Genomic DNA, 18,458 nt, shown 5'->3' with positions numbered 1-18,458 from the left:
TAGTACTTAAGTGAAAACTGCCTGCTGTCAATAAGCCCAAACAGACCTTCTCACCCTCAGTAGAGACTCTTCCCCAACAAGCAACAAAATTTTCCTACCTTTTTTTTTCCTTCTGCAGCATCTTAACAGGCTCTGCTTTTTTGCTGGATTTTTTCAGGCCTGCAGGAGCTGCCAGCTTTGGTTCAGTGACAGACACTGTAGGTTGCTCCAGTATTTTTTCTTCTTTCACTGCTTGTTCTGAGTCCAAACTGACTTTAAGTTTATCTATAAATAAAATAAAGCAGACGACATATGACCCCATCATGCAATATTAATACTTCATTCTTTCGACAGTCTACCATGTGCCAGGTAATACGTTAGGACCAGGGGCAAAAAGGAGCTCATGGATTATCCAGAAAACATTTCTCCTTTCCAACCACCACTCTAACTGTAACTTTTCATTTCTGCCTCCTGCTAATCCCTCATTATATCACAGCCCCAGGCTAAATGATAGTAAAAGGAAGGCTCAGAAAAAACAAATACAATGTTATGAGATATTATCCTTCTCCTTTTTCAGATGGGGAAAATCAAGAATCAGAAGTATTACAAGATGTTTCCCAACAATACAGAGTTTACAAATGGTAATAACAGAATTGTAGCAAGACCTTTACTTTCTATTATATTCTATCTTTTAATGCCTGGCAGAGTATGAGTGTTCAATTTCTCCATATCCTTGCCAACACTTGTTACTGTCCAGTATTAAGTTTTAAATGGTTCAAGTCCCCACAATAAACTCTCTTCATCCAACTCTCAAGCTTGATTTTCATTGTAATGATCTTGTCTTGTGTCAAATACAATAAAAAAGTCATAATTTTACTCTGAACATTCAGCCTTCAAGAAATGTCTGTTAAATAAATTAACTTTGTAAGCAATTCTTTTTTTTAGATGAATATTTAATAGTATTTTCTTTTATCCAGGTTTTCACCCTCACTGTATTACATGCTATCGTAACACCCTATTATTCCTACCTAGCAATTAAAATCATCCACTATTTCAATGTTTTCTTTCTTTCCTTTCCTTTTGTTTTTTTTTGAGAAATGGGGATCTTGCTTTATTATTGCTGGATCTGAATTTATGGGCTCAAGCAAATCTCCTGCCTTGGTCTTCCAAGTAGCTGGGATTACAGGCATGTGCCACCATGCCTGGCTTTTTTTCCATTTTATTTGTCTGTCTCAGTAGAATGTAAGGGCTTGAAGGCAGGGACTCTGTCTTTTTCTCTATTGTATCACCAATGCATAACAATGCCAAGCACATGGCAGGTGCTCAATCTATTTGCTAACTAAACACATGACTTAAATAAGCATACTTCTGTAAAGATTTTTTTTTTTTTTTACAATTCACAAATAATCACTGTTTTATGTATTTTAAAAATAAGAATTTTTAAATTCACTGGGTTTTTAAGATTACAAATGCATTAAAAAATATATATCAACAAACAGGCAGGTCTCATCAAAGTTGCCAAGAAACCATAATCTGATTGGGTACAGTGGCCCATACCAGGCAGGCCAGTGACAGCATGATGCTTTAACACATCAGTCCCCAACCTTTTTGGCACCAGGGGACCAGTTTCATGGAAGATGATTTTTCCATAGACAGGGGTGGTGGTGGGTGAGGGGGTAGTTTTAGGATGAAACTGTTCCACCTCAGATCATCAGGCATTAGATTCTCATAAGGAGCCCACAACCTAGATCCCTCACATGCACAGTTCACAATAGGGTTCACAATCCTATAAGAATCTAATGGCACCACTGATCTGACAGGAGGCGGAGTTCATGCGTAATAACGCATGCTCACTCGCCGCTCACCTCCTGCTGTGCAGCCTTTCCCAACAGGCCACAGACTGCTAGCCCTCAGTGGCCTGTGGGTTGGGAATCCGTTTTAACAGAAGTAGGAAGCATTGCCTGTGCACCGATTGTGCCTGCAGTAATACAATAATGCTTCCCAATAACCTTTAAGTAGCACATTTTCCATATACTTTTCTGGTTACCTGTGCTTTTCTAGTTACACATTCTGAGCTGGAAGAACACAAAAATGTTCTCTGATAGCTTTTATGGTAAACACAAAAACTGTCACCCTTACATAAGCAGAATATGAAAAAAAAAAAGCCACTCCAATCCCTCCCATGACCACCAATTTAGCCATCACAGAAAGGCAGAATTCTGGCTAATTTTGCTTGCATAGGCATGTAACAAAATGCCTCCTTTAAAAATCTTTGTAAAACGGATGCTCCAAGAGAGTGTTCCATAATTATCCTGTGGCTCCTGCATTCTTCCTGGTATTCTACCACATACTCTCTGGGGATGTACACTTGATATGAGAAGTATGAAAATATGTGACTACTGGTTCTTTCCATATGAAAGAATTCTTATTTAAACATCTTTTTAAAAATCAAGAAGACTTTTGCTTTCTCAAAAAAGATTTTTAAATATCCATTATTACTTGAGCCCTTCTAATTCACACTGGAAGTAATCTGCAAAAAATAACTGAAGAAAGGCAAAAGATTTACTTTTGTGGCCCCTTAAGAGACAGAAGAAATAAAGGTCACACCAGGCAAACTGACTCTAGCATCCATGTTATTAACCTCAACACTTTACTGCTTAGTCAGGCAGCCTTCCTTTTATTTTAATCATCCATTTTCAAGGGCCCTATGAAGCAAACATCTCATTCTCTTTTCAAGGCAGGAAATTAAACCAGGAATAATAAACTGCTCTCAAAGTGATCTTAACTGAGCCTAACTCATCCATAAAGTTCCAGCTGAGTTACTTTCATCAATATATTGGGCAGTACACTGCAAATTTATATTAGATGCAGGTAGTCTCCTGGATAGGCAAAAACTAGACAAAGTGGCTTTCACTTCAGATATAGTATGTTATTACATTAACATTCACTCATTAGTCAAAGTAAGGCAAGAACATGCTTACTCATAGCAGCTTTTCCAAAAAAGTTGCTCATCACATTCCCTTTCCCTGGTGCCTTGTTGCCTGCCGAAGATGCCTACAAGCATAGAAAACACACATAACTTTTTGCTAGCATTTAGGCTGTTCATGAAGTAGCAGTCTCAAACAATCTATTCAACAGCATAGCACACTGTTGTGAAGGTATAGTCTCTATACAATCATGCCAAAATGTGTAGGCATTAGATATAACAAACCTAGAACGATAATCCAGACCAGATAGTAACTGGTGTTAATCTCTAAAGCTTAGTTTCTTACAGATCTTATCTAAACTTTTCTTTTTTTTTTTTTTTTAATGAATGAGAGGTTCTCATATTGCCCAGGTTGGCCTTGAACGCATAGCCTCGCCTCCTCAAGCGCCAGGACAACTGGCCGGAGCCACCGCGGCTCCCGTCTAAACTTTTCTTGACCACATTTTAAAACTACTTATTTTGACAGAATTAAAACAGATCAGAGGCAGTATGTACACAAAGGGGGAAAAACCTAAAACATTACATTTTTAGTCATCAGAAGTAGATCTGAATTCCTGGTTCCACCATTTAGTAGCAATATGGGCTCCAGGTAAATTACTTAAATCTAGGTTTCAGTTTTACCATATGCAAAGGGAAATAGTTAATATCTCCCTCACAGAACTGATAAGAGGATTTAAACAAAGACCAAACTATTGGCACACAATTGAAATTCAATAAACGTTAGTGTTTTCCTCCATCCCTTTCCCTTCCCAAGACAGAAGCTTGAAAATGACAGTGATAATAGTAACAATAATTATACTCTTCTGGATTTTAAAAATAGTATCTTAATGATACTTTTCTTATGTCAATGCCCTTAAGTTAGTTCAGATGATTGAACAATAAAAAACTAAGGGAAGCAAATGAAGCAAAAAAACAAAACAAAAAAAACGCATAAAGTAGAATAAGAATGGGAAATATAAGATGTTCCTCAGAATGATATATTGCAAACAAACATTTTTTTTAACATAACAATTCTCAAGGTATTTTCACATGCATTTTTTCATCTGGGTCTCACAACAATCTTGTGATGTGCACAAGGTAGACATTACCATTTTACAAAGGAAATCTAAGGCTTGGCGAGAATAATATCAAAAGCAAAAGAACTCTTTCAGATAACAGTATCAAGTATTAAAGGGTTCAAACTAACGTAGAAAAATCAGAACTGATATCAGAACCTTATATTAATAAACTACTAACACTGGAACTATTAATGCTTTTCTAGTTACCCACTCTGAGCTGCAGTGAAGGGGTATCTTCAAAGAAGACTTACATTTGTTACTTCTTTCGCCTCTGTTTTCGCTTCCTTGTTGATTTCTTGGGTTTTAGCAGCAGCTTTGGAGGCAAACAGTCCCATAATTCCTTTGGGCTGCTGGGAAACCTGCTTGGACAGAGGGGGGCCATGACCATTGGTGGTCGGCTCATTGTTGGCTTGTGTCTCACTTGATATGTTAAGATGTGACTGCTCAAACTTTTTGGAAGATGAAGAGGATTCAGCAGGAGATCTAGGGACTGCAGCTGCACATTGTATTGCACTAAATCTGGGGACAAGAATGTTGCATTAAGTTAATGTCAGTATATGCAATTCTTGGGTGGTTCAACAACAACAAAAAAAGAATAAAACTAATGTCAATATAAAACCTTATTTTCAAACTCTTGCTTCTTCCACACAATACTTAACTCTAATATTGTTTAGAATCATTTTTAGAAAAACGTTGTACAAAACCCTGTATTACATAAAGAAACAAATATTGGAGAGAAGTGAGTCACTTGTACGAGGTTATACATCTAGTTAGTAATAGACAGGGTTGGAATTAGGCATCTTCTACCACAACAAATTGAATATTCTTGCTTTTTTGAAAAAAAAGTATGCTAATCAAAAGAATAAGAATGCAACCAACAATTATAAAAGATTTCGTAATTTTATTATCCTTGGGAAATGAAATAGTCTTTGTTTTTAAAGACCTTCCTCTACAAGGGCTAGATTTGCAATAAATATTGACTGAATCAAAACTAAGCTTTAAAAATTAACCAATTTCCTGGTAACTCTCTTGGCCAGAGTAAATCATGCTGTAGGATTAGGTGTGTTGGGTCACGCTTGTAATCCCAACAGTATGGGAACCTGAGGTGGGCAGATCACTTAAGCCCAGGAATTTAAGACTGGCCTGGGTAACATAGTGAAACTTTGTCTCCACAAAAAAATACAAAAATTAGCTGGGTGTGGTGGCGTATGCCTATAGCCCCGACTACTCGGGAGGCTGAGGTATGAGGATCATCTAAATCCAGGTGGTCAAGGCTGCAGTAAGCCATGAGCTCACCACTCAACTCCAGCCTAGGGGACAGAGTAAACCCTGTCTCAAAATATATAAATAAATAATGCTTTAAAACATGGGAGAAGCTGGGAGCAGAGCCACTGGCTCCTATAACCTATAGCCCTTTACAGCCATTTGTTAATAATTTCTAATAATACTAACGGCACCAAACAAATAAGTATGCCCAAGGCCAAGAGAAGAAAGTTGGTGGAACAGCTTGCGTGGCATATTAAAGGAAACATACATCTCCTGTCTAATCATTACAGAAGTGCCCTTTCACACAAATCCATAATGTAACATTCCACATTGTGAATGGGTAATTGATTTAGCCTTCCCAAAGGATTATACTTAAAGCAAAGTTTCCCAGCTTTTTCTAACAAAGAAAAATATTTTATTTTTCCCAGTCTTGCTTATTGAGCATAAGTAAGACCTCCTTGAAGTCTTATTTATCTTTTATATTTCAGGCGCCCAGAAATATAGAAAAGTGTTAGGAACATAGAAAAGTGTTAGGAACAACATGTTGAAAGAATGACTAAGTGAATGCAAGTGAGGCTTCTGGCTTCCTTCCCTTCTTTAGTGTATCACCTTCAATTTGGGGTGGGAGATTTCTAAACTATATGATGATAGTATTTATCTTAGAGATCAACCAGGCACAACTTCAAGATTAACTGCTAGAATACCTGGCTTAATGAAAAAAAAAATCCCTGATACATCATCTCAGAAGAAACTTTAGACTGGGCAGCCCCAAAGCTAGAGTCAAAAGCTCCCAAAATCTTCCACTGATTTATTATGGTCTTCATCAGAAAACTCTCTGTTTACACACATCTTTTGTGCATCAGAGTTAAGAACAAATGGAAATCATTTTCTTTCACCCACTGCTCTTCCTCTCTGGCCTTGTGGTGCTTACACATACAAGAAAAAGGGTAATGTTTTATTTCATTGTCAATGTCTTAAAGTTGGCCTTAAAACAACTCTTGCTCCTTCTGGTCTGCATTCCACACCTTAGGGTCAGGACCAGGAATTGGCAATGAGGAAGAGACTGAGTTAGGCTGGGAGCATGTCTAATGACAGATCTCTGCTCAATCCTAAAATTTTAACTTTCTTCATGTCACAGCACTTCTTAAAACACACGAAATCATGAGTCAGATCTCAGTTGGCCCATAATTCTCAGGACCAAATACAAACTCATCTGTTGGAGATAAAATCACTTTTCTACTGAGAATACTTTAAGTATTTAGGTAGTTTCACTGAAGTGCTTCCTATTACCACATTTCTACTTGCCATGTTTATTTTAGTGGGCCTGGCAAATTTCATTTTGAACTTTTGCGTCACTTTTATTCTTGTTTGCTTACTTGCTAGATACAACAAAGGAACAGATTTTTAGAGCCTGAAACACCCAACTAGATTCTAAGACACATTAGTTTTGAAATCTAGTAATATATTTCAAATAAACATCAGGGTGTTAATATTTTCTTGAAATCCTTCCCTAAAAGAAAAGAGACTTGTAAATTATTACTCTTCGGCTATATATTTATTTAATAAATATTTATACACCTATTATACTCAAGATTTTGAGCTAAAGAAAAAAAAAGAACTAATGTCTATTGTTAATTCACTCAATAACTACTTTTTGAATCCTTACCATGTGCCAGGCACTATTTTGGGTATATAGCTAACAAAATAGACCAAATTCCTATTCTTATGGGACTTATAGAAATTATAGCAATTCTGTATCTCTCTCTCCTTGAGGACCCATCTTTATCAGTCATCTCACCTCCCCAGGATCTTCAACCTTTTCTTCTCTATGGTACCTTCCTAACAACCTAAGTTCAAGTCATTCTCAACTTTAAAAATGCATATATCCCTCCCCCGTCTCAATCCCTCCTTAGCTACCACCCTCTTTTCTTTTTTTTTTTTTAACTTATTTTTCTTAATTCTTCTCTTCAAAAAATTCATAGTCCACAACGAACATCATAAGATATTTTTGCAATTTTTTTTTTTTTTTTTTTTTTTTTTTTAGTTCACTGCTATCAGTGTTAGTGGGTTTTTGTTGTTGTTGTTTAGAGGAAGTCTCACTCTCTCAGGCTGGAGTGCAGTAGTGCAATCTCCGCTCACTGCAACCTCCCCATCTCCCAGTTCCAGCGATTTTCATCCCTTAGCCACCCGAGTAGCTGGGATTACAGGCTCGTGTCACCATGCCAGCTAATTTTTGTATTTTAGTAGAGACAGGGTTTCGCCATGTTGGCCAGGCTGGTCTCGAACTTCTGATCTTGTGATCCACCCTCCTCGGCCTCTCAAAGTGCTGGGATTACAGGTGTGAGCCACCGCACCTGGCCCATACCACCCTCTTTTCTGCTTTGCAGTCAAATCTCCTGGAAAGAGCTGTCCATTTTTGCTGTCTCACTTTCTGTGTCCCCATTTACTTAGCTGACCAGAATCTGGTCACTCTACTGAAAATGCTCTTACCAAGGCCATCACTAAATCCAATGGACAATTTTCACTTCCTAACTTATTTGGCTTCTCAGCAATGTCTGACACTGTTGACCAGTTCCTCCTACTTGAATCTCTTTCCTTAGCGGCTGAAACCCCATATATTCTCGTGATTTTCCTTTTATCTCTGAAGGCTCCCTCTTGGGCCCCTCTTTTTCTGCTCTTCCCTTCAAAAGAGGTTATCATTAAATAGTGCTTACTATGTGCCAAGTGCTATTCTAAGTGCTTAACATATATTAGTCCATTTAATCCTCTACAACCCTATTTGGCTGGTACTGTTGTCAGCTTTAGTGATAAGAAAATTGAGACACTGAGAGGTTAAATAATTTGCCCAAGGTCACACAGCTAGTAATCTGGCCTAGAGTTTTACTTTCTGCCCTTCTTTCATTCTATACATGCTCTCTGCGTAACTCTATGGCCCAGTTACTAACCTATTCTTTTTGATTCCAAAATCTCTACCTTTACCTTAGATTTCTCTCCTTAGCTCTAGCTAGATTCACCTATCTTTTGTGATGGACATTCTCACTTGGATTTCTCACAGGCTTCTCAAACACAACATGTCTAAAACCCAATTTGTCATTTTTCTATCTCTCCTACAGCCTGCTCCTCCTATTATATTCCCCTTCTTAGTACCCAGTTGCCCAAGCCAGAAGCATGGGTATCATCCTTTTAATACCAAGAAAGGCTGTCTCCCCTCATCCCCTAGCCCCACACACCTTGTCCCCAACCATTACCATACATTGAGGTTTTTTGATGGTTATGCCTCATTAACCTTCGTACCTCTCCATCATCAAAAGCACTACTTTACATCAGAAAACTGTCATCTCCACCCTAGATCACTGCCACATTTCTCCTCCCTGATGGCTTTGCCTCCAGATTATTCTCTTCTGATCTATCTTCAATACTGCAGTCACAGCAATCTTTCTAAAATGCAATTTTGATCATTTCACTCCATCTGCTTAAATATTTTGAGTGGCTTCCCACTACTCTCAGAATACAGTCTAAATTTTTATCCTAGTAGTCAAAGAATAATGTAACTCCTACTTGGCCTTTTTAGTCTTCTATCTAATTTTTCCTACCTTTCACTCTAAGTTGCAGCCATAGAAAACTACCACGGTTCTGCACAAGCATGTTTTCTCTCCTAGCTCTGTGCTTAGTCTCTCATTTTTCCTTTGCCTGGCTATTTCTACTGGGCCTTCAGGCCTCAACTGAGATGTCATAACCTTCACTGTCTTAAGTCATAACTGTCTTGACCCCTCACTCTATCCATCCAAAAGTAAGAGGTAAGTGTCCCCACCAACATCTTCCCACACTATTCCTCCTATTACAGCACTCTTACACTATACCATAACTGCCTGTCTCCCAATGTACCATAACTGCCTGTTCTATGAAAAGGTACATGGGCACATTCACTCTATACTGTGTGGTATGTCATAGGTACTCATGAGATATTTACTGAATTAATTTAAATAATTTTGCTAAGTACCTATCAATATAGTAGGTATTCAATATATGTCTAGGGAACTGACCTAAACTCTCAATACAACCCCACGAAGTAGGCATTATTACATCTAATTTAAAGGCAAAGAAACCAAAGCTCAAAGAGTTTAATCTGTCCAATGCCACTGGGCTATTAAGCAGCAAAGCCACAATTCAAGCCTGTGACCACCAATTTCCAAATGTGCATGCAGTATAGTCCATTACCTCTTTGTGCTGTTAAGGACACAAAAGATTTAAAAAACCTGATCTTAGCTATGGAAGCTCAAGAAAAAGTTGCTTTTGGATGAAAAGTAGAGGGATATCAAATTAGGAATTGTTTTTCAAAGGACAATATTTGAACTGGTTCTTGAAGGATGGGTAGGATTTAGACAAGCAGAGACTGGGTAAGGGAGTTAGAACGGGCACAGCAAACATTTCTGGTGGCAGTGACAGGATAAATATATGAGAAATAGATTTATGGGGAGTCCACTGGGGTTTTCAATATGGGTTGTGGCTGCTATTTTTCACCTTATGATGTACTAATAAAACCAGGCATGTGTCTTACTGCAAGATAAATGGGGTTTTACTAGACTTGGCATTCACTCTTAAGAGGCAGCCACTGTGTAAACATCTTACAAAATCAATTCGTAAAGAAGCCCACAAGGAACATTAAGAAGCTTACTTGCTGCAATTCTGCAAGTTGCTTTTAAGGATGTCATAGTCAGTATTGAACAGAGGCCCACTGTCCTTTAGCATGGCTTTCTGGATGCTGTACACATGGATGCTGGCAGTCACAGCTAGCTTGGACTTCACTGCTACAAGTCAACAGGAAAAGCAGTCTGTTAATACATAAACTTCATAACACGTGGGGACTTTAACAAGAAACCCTTCTGCATTAAAGCATTTGTAATCTGTGGTGGTCCAAAAAACTCTAAAAGGCCAAATAGCCACATATACAGTAAAACATCAACCCTTCTGTCTGCAATGGGGATATTATGACAAGGTAGGTGGTGGTGAGTCATTTCTAAGTACAGCACCTGTGAGGGTATCACTCATCCAGTGGACACTCGGTAAATACTAATTAATGATTGATGATGACTACAATGATCTTTTTCTTTTTCTTTCACTCAGAAAATAGCCTTACACTATAGCATATAATTAAAGAGGAGACGCAATTTCTATCTGAGAAGACTCACTTATATATTTCAATTTTAGTTTAAAGAAAGCAACTCTATAATGAAAACACTACTAACTAGATAAGTCTATGGAGGAAAAACACAAGAGAACAAATGTTAGATTCTGTGAAGGAAGGGATTGTGACTAACTTATTCCATGTCCCCAGTGCCTAGTATAGAGCTTGGCACATAGTAGATAATCATTACATATCTATAGAATAAAGAAATTTTGCTTTGCTTAACACTGTGGTAATTCAGAAAGTACAAAGTGGACAAACACACCACTCTGTAAACTTCAGAGTTACATTTGGTAAGAAAATACCCCCACCCCATTGGCAGGAGCTCTTTCTTTTTAAAATAGATCCTTTTTTTTTTTGTCCCTGATGTGGCTGCCCCCCACCCTCCTCAGCCCTAGTCTGTGCAATGGGGCCTTCAGGCCAAGGAGCCTTTATACATGAAGTACAACAGTACAGGTTTTGTCTTGAGATATAGGTCCAAGATCATGAGGACCCTGACTATTATTAAATTCCTTTGAATTGGGTTTTTAAACAATAGAACAGTAGCACTGATAGTCTTGAAACAGTTAGACAAATTTAATTTAGAAGTTATTTAATTTAGAAGTCTTTCTGACTTCCAGAAAAGCATTAACTTGCTTCCTAAAAAAACTGCCACTGTCTTTTTACAGTTGATGAGGTAGCTCACAGAGTATTCATAACAGTTTTTGCATGTGTCATGAGTTTTGAAATTCCATGATAAAAGTGCTTTATAAATGTCAGCAGCTATTGGCCCTAAAAATGGGAAGTTAGGCAGATGTAGTATCATATTTTAACATGCTTCAAAAACTACTAATAAAATTAATATTGGGCTATTCAGTTAAATAGCTAAGCATATTATGTGCAGATGTTAGAGGCAGATTTTTTATTGAACCTAAATTGATGCCATAAGAGGAAAAACTTGCTAAGTCACTAAAACACTTACCTTCCAATTTATCCTCTCTCACTACTGCAACCTTGTGGCACTGTAAAAAAATAACACTTTATTAGTGTTTAATGTAAGAATTTGCAGTTTTAGTTTTCTTGCCCCAATAATTCAATTGTGCTTAGATGTGAAATTAGAAAAACACCAGGCACTCCTCAAAATATGTTATAATTTAATAAAGTCAGACTCACTTTTAATTTGCTTACCTTCAAGAAAAAAGAAAAAAATAATAATTTGCTTATTTTAAAACATCTCAATAAGGTTAAGGAAAGTGATCTAGTACAGATTTCAGTACCGCAACTAAAAAAATACAGCATCTCAAATAAATGTGAGCAAAGGCTTTTTAGTGACTGATTTAATAAGAATTACTGTATAATCACATGAAACCAGCTAAAAATTGGATCTGTTCCTCACACTATATACCAAAATAAATTCTAAACAGATCAGAGATTTAAATGTAAAAAATGAGGCCAGGTATGATGGCTCACACCTGTAATCTCAACACTTTGGGAAGCCGAGGTGGGTGGATCACCTGAGGTCAAGAGTTCGAGACCAGCCTGGCCAACATGATGAAACACCATCTCTATTAAAAATACAAAAATTAGCTGGGTGTGGTGGCAGTGCCTGTAATCCCAACTACTCAGGAGGCTGAGGCAGGAAAATCGCTTGAACCTGGGAGGCAGAAGTTGCAGTGAGCTGAGATCATGCCACTACACTCCAGCCTGGGTGACAGAGTGAGACTCAGTCTCAAAAAAAAAAAGAAAACATACATGCACATAAAAACATATGTGAATTCTATAATCTGCTATAACTCAAGAAAGAGAAAACATTTCCTAAGTATAATTCAAAATCCAGAAATAACTGAAATAATGTATTAAGAAAACCAACTTTTATATGAAAAAAAACTTTAAGTACAAAAACAAATGATAAAGTGGAAAAAAATCTGCAACTTATATCACAAAGGGTTAATACACAACTTCTAAAAATAAAGAAATCAAAGACTAACAACTCTTTAGAAAGTGGGCAAGACAGGCTAGGCACAGTGGCTCATGCTTGTAATCCCAGCACTTTGGGAGGCCAAGGTGGGCGGATCACGAGATCAAGAGATCGAGACCATCTTGGTCAACATGGTGAAACTCTATCTCCACTAAAAATACAAAATGTAGCTGCCCATGGCAGCACGCACCTGTAGTCCCAGCTACTTGGGAGGCTGAGAATCTCTTAAACCCAGGAGACAGAAGTTGCAGTGAGCATCACCACACTCCAGCCTGGCAACAGAGCAAGACTCCATCTCAACAAAACAACAACAAAAAAAGAAAGAAACAAAATGGGCAAGAGGTATGAACAGTTCACAGAAAAAGAAAGATTTGAAGGAAGCTTTCACTTTCTATATATTGTTAAACATTTTTTATAATAATCATTCAAAAAATAAAAATTATTTACATTAAAAAAAATTCAGGCCAGGCACAGTGGCTCATTTCTGCAATCCTAGCACTTTAAAAGGCCGAGGAGGTAGAGCTTAGAAGTTTGAGACCAGCCTCGGCAACAGGACGAAACCCTGTCCCTACAAAAAATACAAAGATTAATCCCAGCTACCTGGGGGGCTGAGGCAGGAGGATGGCTTAAACCCAGAAGGTCGAGGCTACAGTCAGCTAAGATTGTGCCACTGCACTCCAGCTTGGGTGATAAAGTGAGACCCTGTCTCAAAAATAAATAAATAAAAATTAAAAAAATTAAAAATTCCATATGAAGCCTTGCCTTTTTTCTTTCTAGACACACTAAAAACTTTAAAAAGAAATTATTAACAGAAGAATTAAAAGAACAAAGCCTGATCGTAATGCTTAATAATTTGTCTTTCCTTAGGAGGATTCCCTTTAAGGAAAAAAAGCATGAGTAAGCATCCACATTTGGTCAGTTAATTTTACAGGGTTCCACAGAGCTTCCCAGCAAGGCTATTAGGAGGGCAAGTCCAGGACTCAGAAATCCTCACAACCACTTCAACCACAGCAACCCCACTCTTAATAAATTTTATATACAGGACTCTGGTTAAGATTTCGGTTGAAAAAGCATTCTCCTGCTAAAAAAAGATGGGCAGAATTTAAATCCCATCTTACACTTACAAACAGAAGGCCTTTTTATAAGCAAGCCATGGCTTAGAAGTTTTTAACTGATTATAGGTTACACATCATTTTGAAAAATGGTATCAGAAATACGTACTGAGGAACACAATTTGAACTTTCAATGTCATCCAAGAAAACCCTGGACTCTGAAGACCAACCATGAAGACCATCTAAGAATCCTAAATTAAGAGCCCCTGTTATAATGGGTCAGTATGAGTAAAAATCTGCATTATCTTAAAACACAAATTCTTTTGGATCCTATTCCAGAAGATCCATAAACTCAAATTTTATGAATGTCAATATATGCATTTTTCTTTGATTCTCAAGGGGATCAATGACCAAAAAAAAGAATAAAAATCACTGCTTTTATGATTCCCAAGTAAAGGCTTCAAAATATGACTACATTGAAGGCACTGACATAACTAAAGAAAGAGACAGAAGGTTAGTTGACCCTGGTAACAGAAGAAAATATGACAATCAGCTATAAACTTTGACAGTATCCATTCAAGGGCTCTTACAGTGGCAGAACTCTGGAGGCAGGTTTATCTCTGCAAGTAAATGAGTCACATCTGTATAATTTTGCTTCAGAGATATAAATGACATCTTATTTTACACTTGCACATATTTTGGTTATCAATAGCTTGCAAACAAGAAAAGAGTATGTTAGCTAGAGAATATAAGGATCTGATCCTGCTAGTAGTTTTGTTGCTCCTTGTAAATTATTAAATTGACATTCCAGTTTTATTTTCTATCATCCAAGCTGGAGTGCAGTGGCACAATCATGGCTCACTGCAGTCTTGACCTTACAGGCTCAAGTGATCCTCCCATCTCAGCCTCCTGAGTAGCCGGGACTACAGGCGCATGCCACCATGCCCAGCTAATTTTTGTATTTTTTGTAGAGATGGGGTTTCTCGCTAAGTTGCCTAGGCTGGTCTCAAACTCCTGGGCTCAAGGGATTCTCCCAACCCAGCTTCCCAAAGGGCTGGGATTACAAGAGCGAGCCACTGTACCCAGCCTGACATTTCAGTTTGAAATCTCACATGCTTGGGGACTCAATTGCTAAAAAAAAAAAAAAAAAATCCAGTCAATATTTTGACAAATCAGGGCACTGAACCTACGATTCTGAGGGAAAAATCAAAGGAAAGAGGAAAACAGTCGATCTCTGAGAAGGGGCCACCTGACCTTTGGGCCACTTCCCTCGGGGCTTTTTATGCCCAAAAGAACCTTCAGATAGGAAGTCTGAGGAAGTGAGAACAGAGGAGCTACGCCTTACTTTTGGGGGGAAGCCGGAGAGGGAGGATTATTAAAGTTCCCAAGGCCCAGTTTGGTGCAGGAGAAGGAACAAGATATCTCAGCAGAGCTTCTGGTCCCCAACAAGGCATGAGAATAACAGAATGATCCCTGTGCCTGACAGGAACATGAAAATAGCTAAGAGAAAAGTTAAGCTGACCTCAGAAAGCTTTACAGTTAGGATGATGAAATCCAGCAGTCACCTGTGTTGCCAGATGACCAGATACCAGGTGGGACTACAAAAAGAAGAGGAAGGAGAATAAAATGTTCCCAGCCTATGCACTGCATCAGCTATGCTCCTGCCAACAACTCCTACCCTTCAAGCACTTAGACATAAGCCTACCAAACGAATGTTCAAAATTAAAATGAAGTTCAGTTAAAAAAATTGTAATTTTTGGCTGGGCGCGGTGGCTCGCGCCTGTAATCCCAGCACTTTGGGAGGCCGAGGCGGGCGGATCACGAGATCAAGAGATCGAGACCATCCTGGTCAACATGGTGAAACCCCGTCTCTACTAAAAATACAAAAAATTAGCTGGGCATGGTGGCGTGTGCCTGTAATCCCAGCTACTCAGGAGGCTGAGGCAGGAGAATTGCCTGAACCCAGGAGGTGGAGGTTGCGGTAAGCCGAGATCGCGCCATTGCACTCCAGCCTGGGTAACAAGAGCAAAACTCCGTCTCAAAAAAAAAAGAAAAAAAAAATTATAATTTTTGAACACTTGTATTTGCGGTGTGAAATTTGAAGAGGTGGAAAATTAAGCACCATTGTTCTCAATATACTTTCAAGAAGAAAAAAGAGGTATAGGAAATAACAGAAGCAGTCTCCTAACATCTGATTGCATAATAATGATACAGTCTCTGCATCACAGCCAAGATATTACCCAAACTTCTGTTTTAGATTTAGTCTAAAAATCCAAAATAATCATCACCATCAAATAGCTCTTTAAAACTACTATAACACAGAATCTTGGTTTTTTTTCTCTCCCCTGAACTATGTTAAAATACTCTTCATAACACAAACACATTTAAGCTCATTACAAGATTCTGAGAACTTACGGAATGTCCATTCTGAATGAGACTGCCAGACACCAAATAGGTGACATGCAGTTGGGCTCCTGAATTTTCTTTTCGTTTCCTTTCAACATAATCGTACAGCATCCTATTCCAAAAAAAAGAAGGTACAAGTAAGTCATCAGTAAGAGTTTTTACATGATCAACTCTTAATTAATGACTTAAAAGATATATGAAATCTGATAGTCCCTCAAATTTTCTGAACAGTAGCATTTTTGTTTGGCCTTTGGACAGAGTTAAAAAAAAAAAAAGATGGACTTTAGACAGGACATGGGGATTAGAGTCAACTTGTATGGAGCTGACACAGTGACCAGTACATTAACTGAAATAAGATTAATAATAAACCAAGAGGGACTGAACTTGCATTAAAACAATGGCAATGATACATAATGAATAGAACACTGAATTAAGAAGTAGTATGGTAACTGTCTGAGCTCTGGATAAGTTAATATCTAAGCCTCCTTTTTTTTTTTTTTTTTGAGATGGAGTCTTACTCTGTTGCCCAAGCTTGAGTGAAGTGGCGTGATCTTGGCTCACTGCAACAACCTCCGCCTCCTGGGTTCAAGTAATTCTCCTGCCTCAGCCTCCCGAGTAGCTGGGATTACAGGCATGCACCACCACGCCTGGCTAATTTTTTTGTATTTTTAGTAGAGATGGGGTTTCACCATATTGGCCATGCTGGTCTTAAACTTCTGACCTTGTGATCTGCCCACTTTGCCCTCCCAAAGTGCTGGGATTACAGGCATGAGCCACCCTGCCTGGACTTCTAGGCCTCTTAATTCCCAAGGTATAAATAGGAGGGTTATACTAGATTAGTGATTCTTTTAACCTGGGATTCAGGTGGCCATCTATAACCCTCCAACCCTAAAGTTTCAGCAAATGTTAATGTGCTTTTTTGGGAGGAGATAGGTGAGGGGTTTCAATTAATTCTGAAGAGTGAATTACTTCAAAACATTAAGTACTACTAAGTATATGATCACAAATGTCCAGCTCTGAAATTCTAATTTTATGATTACTTAGATTTAATGCTAGTTAGGAATTGCAGAATCTAACAGCTTATTCACATTGCCCAGTATTCAGAATAATTCATTAACCTGAAGATAGTCAAATACTAAATGCAGACATAATGTTGCTTTTAGTAAAATCTCTAAATTCATGTTTACCCTATGACCCAGCAAGTATCAGACATTGGCTCCCTTCAACAATCCAGTTTAAAAACACCAAAGAGACATAACATTTGTGTCTTTTATTTCGAGAAACATTTGCAGTCTCTCTATGATATCATACTTCTGCCAAGCACAGCTAGAAACTAAAAAATCCCCAGAGCAGCTCAACCTACACTGCTGTTCACTCTCTTCTTGAAGAGCTTCCCCTCTCAGCTTCCACAAAACCAAGCTCGCCTGAGTCTCCTGCTATCCCTCTCACTGCTTCTGCTTCACTTTCTGAATAGACCTCTCTACCTCCTCCCTCTCCTTAACTGTCGGTGTTCCTGTCTTCAGCTACCTTTACTCTATGTATTAGAGTGCCTGACTATCCCAGTCTGCCTGGGTCTGAGGGGTTTCTTGGGATGTGGAACTTGCAGTGACAAAACTGACAGTCCTGGTCAAACCCAGGGTGGCTGATCACCCTACTACATATTCTCCTTGGTTTATTTCATCCATCCCTGACAACAACATCATCTGCTCAAATCACCCAAGCCAGAAATCTGGGAGTCATTATCCTTTACTTCTTCCTATCCAGTGAGTTGCCAAGTCGCATCAGCTCTCCTTCCCAAGTAATTCTTGACTCCATGCCTTCCAAATGAATCTCTTAAATAGACATTTCAATTCCAAGTATCAATTCCTCTTCTCCTCCCCACTTCATCTTCATTATCCATGATGCTGCCAGAGTGAAGTTTAAAAAATGCAAACCAATTCATTCAGTCAACAAAGCTTTACGGAGTGGCTACTTTATGTTCTATGCCTTGGGAAAGAACAGTGAATATAACAAAGTTCCTACCCTCTTAGAGCTTACATTCTAGAAATGAGGCACACAATAAACATATAATATATAATCTCAGATGACAGTAAGTCTATGGAAACAAATTAAGTAAGGTAAGGAGGACAGAGGGTACCTGAGAGAGAAGTTTGCTGTTTTATATAAGGGAAGGCCTCATTAGCAGAACCCTGCAGGAAGGGAGAGAGCCAGCACAGTGGGTATCTTGGGACAGAATGTTCTAGGTAGACGGTCCAGCAAATGCCAAGGTTCTGAGGCAGGAATGTCAGCGAGGTCCAAAGAACAGAAAGGAGGCCACTGTGCTGCAGTGGAATAAGGACAGTAGTAGGAGAGAGAGGGCAATGCCAGGTACACAGGGTTTTGTGGCTACCACAAGACTTTAAGAAGCCATTAGAAAGTTGTGAGCAGAGGTAATGTGATCTCACCTTCCAGAAGGATCCCTGACTGCTGTGTGGACAATATACTGTAGAGGGGCAAGGGAGGAAGCAAGGAGACCAGTTAGGGGCTATTGCAATAACCCAGCCTAGAGATGACTGGTGGCTCAGTCTGG

The 18,458-nt window shown here is 38.6% G+C and overlaps 1 protein-coding gene across 2 annotated transcripts in view; it reads right to left on the bottom strand.

The window, feature by feature from the left end:
- The window catches only part of POLD3 (DNA polymerase delta 3, accessory subunit), a 68,410-nt gene that overhangs the window by 37,614 nt on the left and 12,338 nt on the right, over positions 1-18,458 (bottom strand). Inside the window, exons 3-8 of one of the 2 annotated variants that reach the window (XM_012469662.3) lie at positions 15,899-16,001; positions 11,436-11,475; positions 9,965-10,097; positions 4,275-4,542; positions 2,961-3,033; positions 99-264 (exon numbers count right to left, since the gene is read on the bottom strand). In XM_012469662.3, coding sequence (XP_012325085.1) covers positions 99-264; positions 2,961-3,033; positions 4,275-4,542; positions 9,965-10,097; positions 11,436-11,475; positions 15,899-16,001 — 783 coding nt within the window. The remainder of the gene's footprint in view (positions 1-98; positions 265-2,960; positions 3,034-4,274; positions 4,543-9,964; positions 10,098-11,435; positions 11,476-15,898; positions 16,002-18,458) is intronic. The other variant, XM_021671803.2, reaches the window with a different exon arrangement.

This window comes from Aotus nancymaae, unplaced genomic scaffold (assembly GCF_030222135.1).
Source record: "Aotus nancymaae isolate 86718 unplaced genomic scaffold, 86718_ANA_hifiasm-v0.15.2.pri h1tg000059l, whole genome shotgun sequence".
NCBI classification, from domain to species: domain Eukaryota; kingdom Metazoa; phylum Chordata; class Mammalia; order Primates; family Aotidae; genus Aotus; species Aotus nancymaae.
The sequence above is the reverse complement of the archived record's forward strand: the minus strand, read 5'-3'. Positions and strand labels throughout refer to the sequence as shown.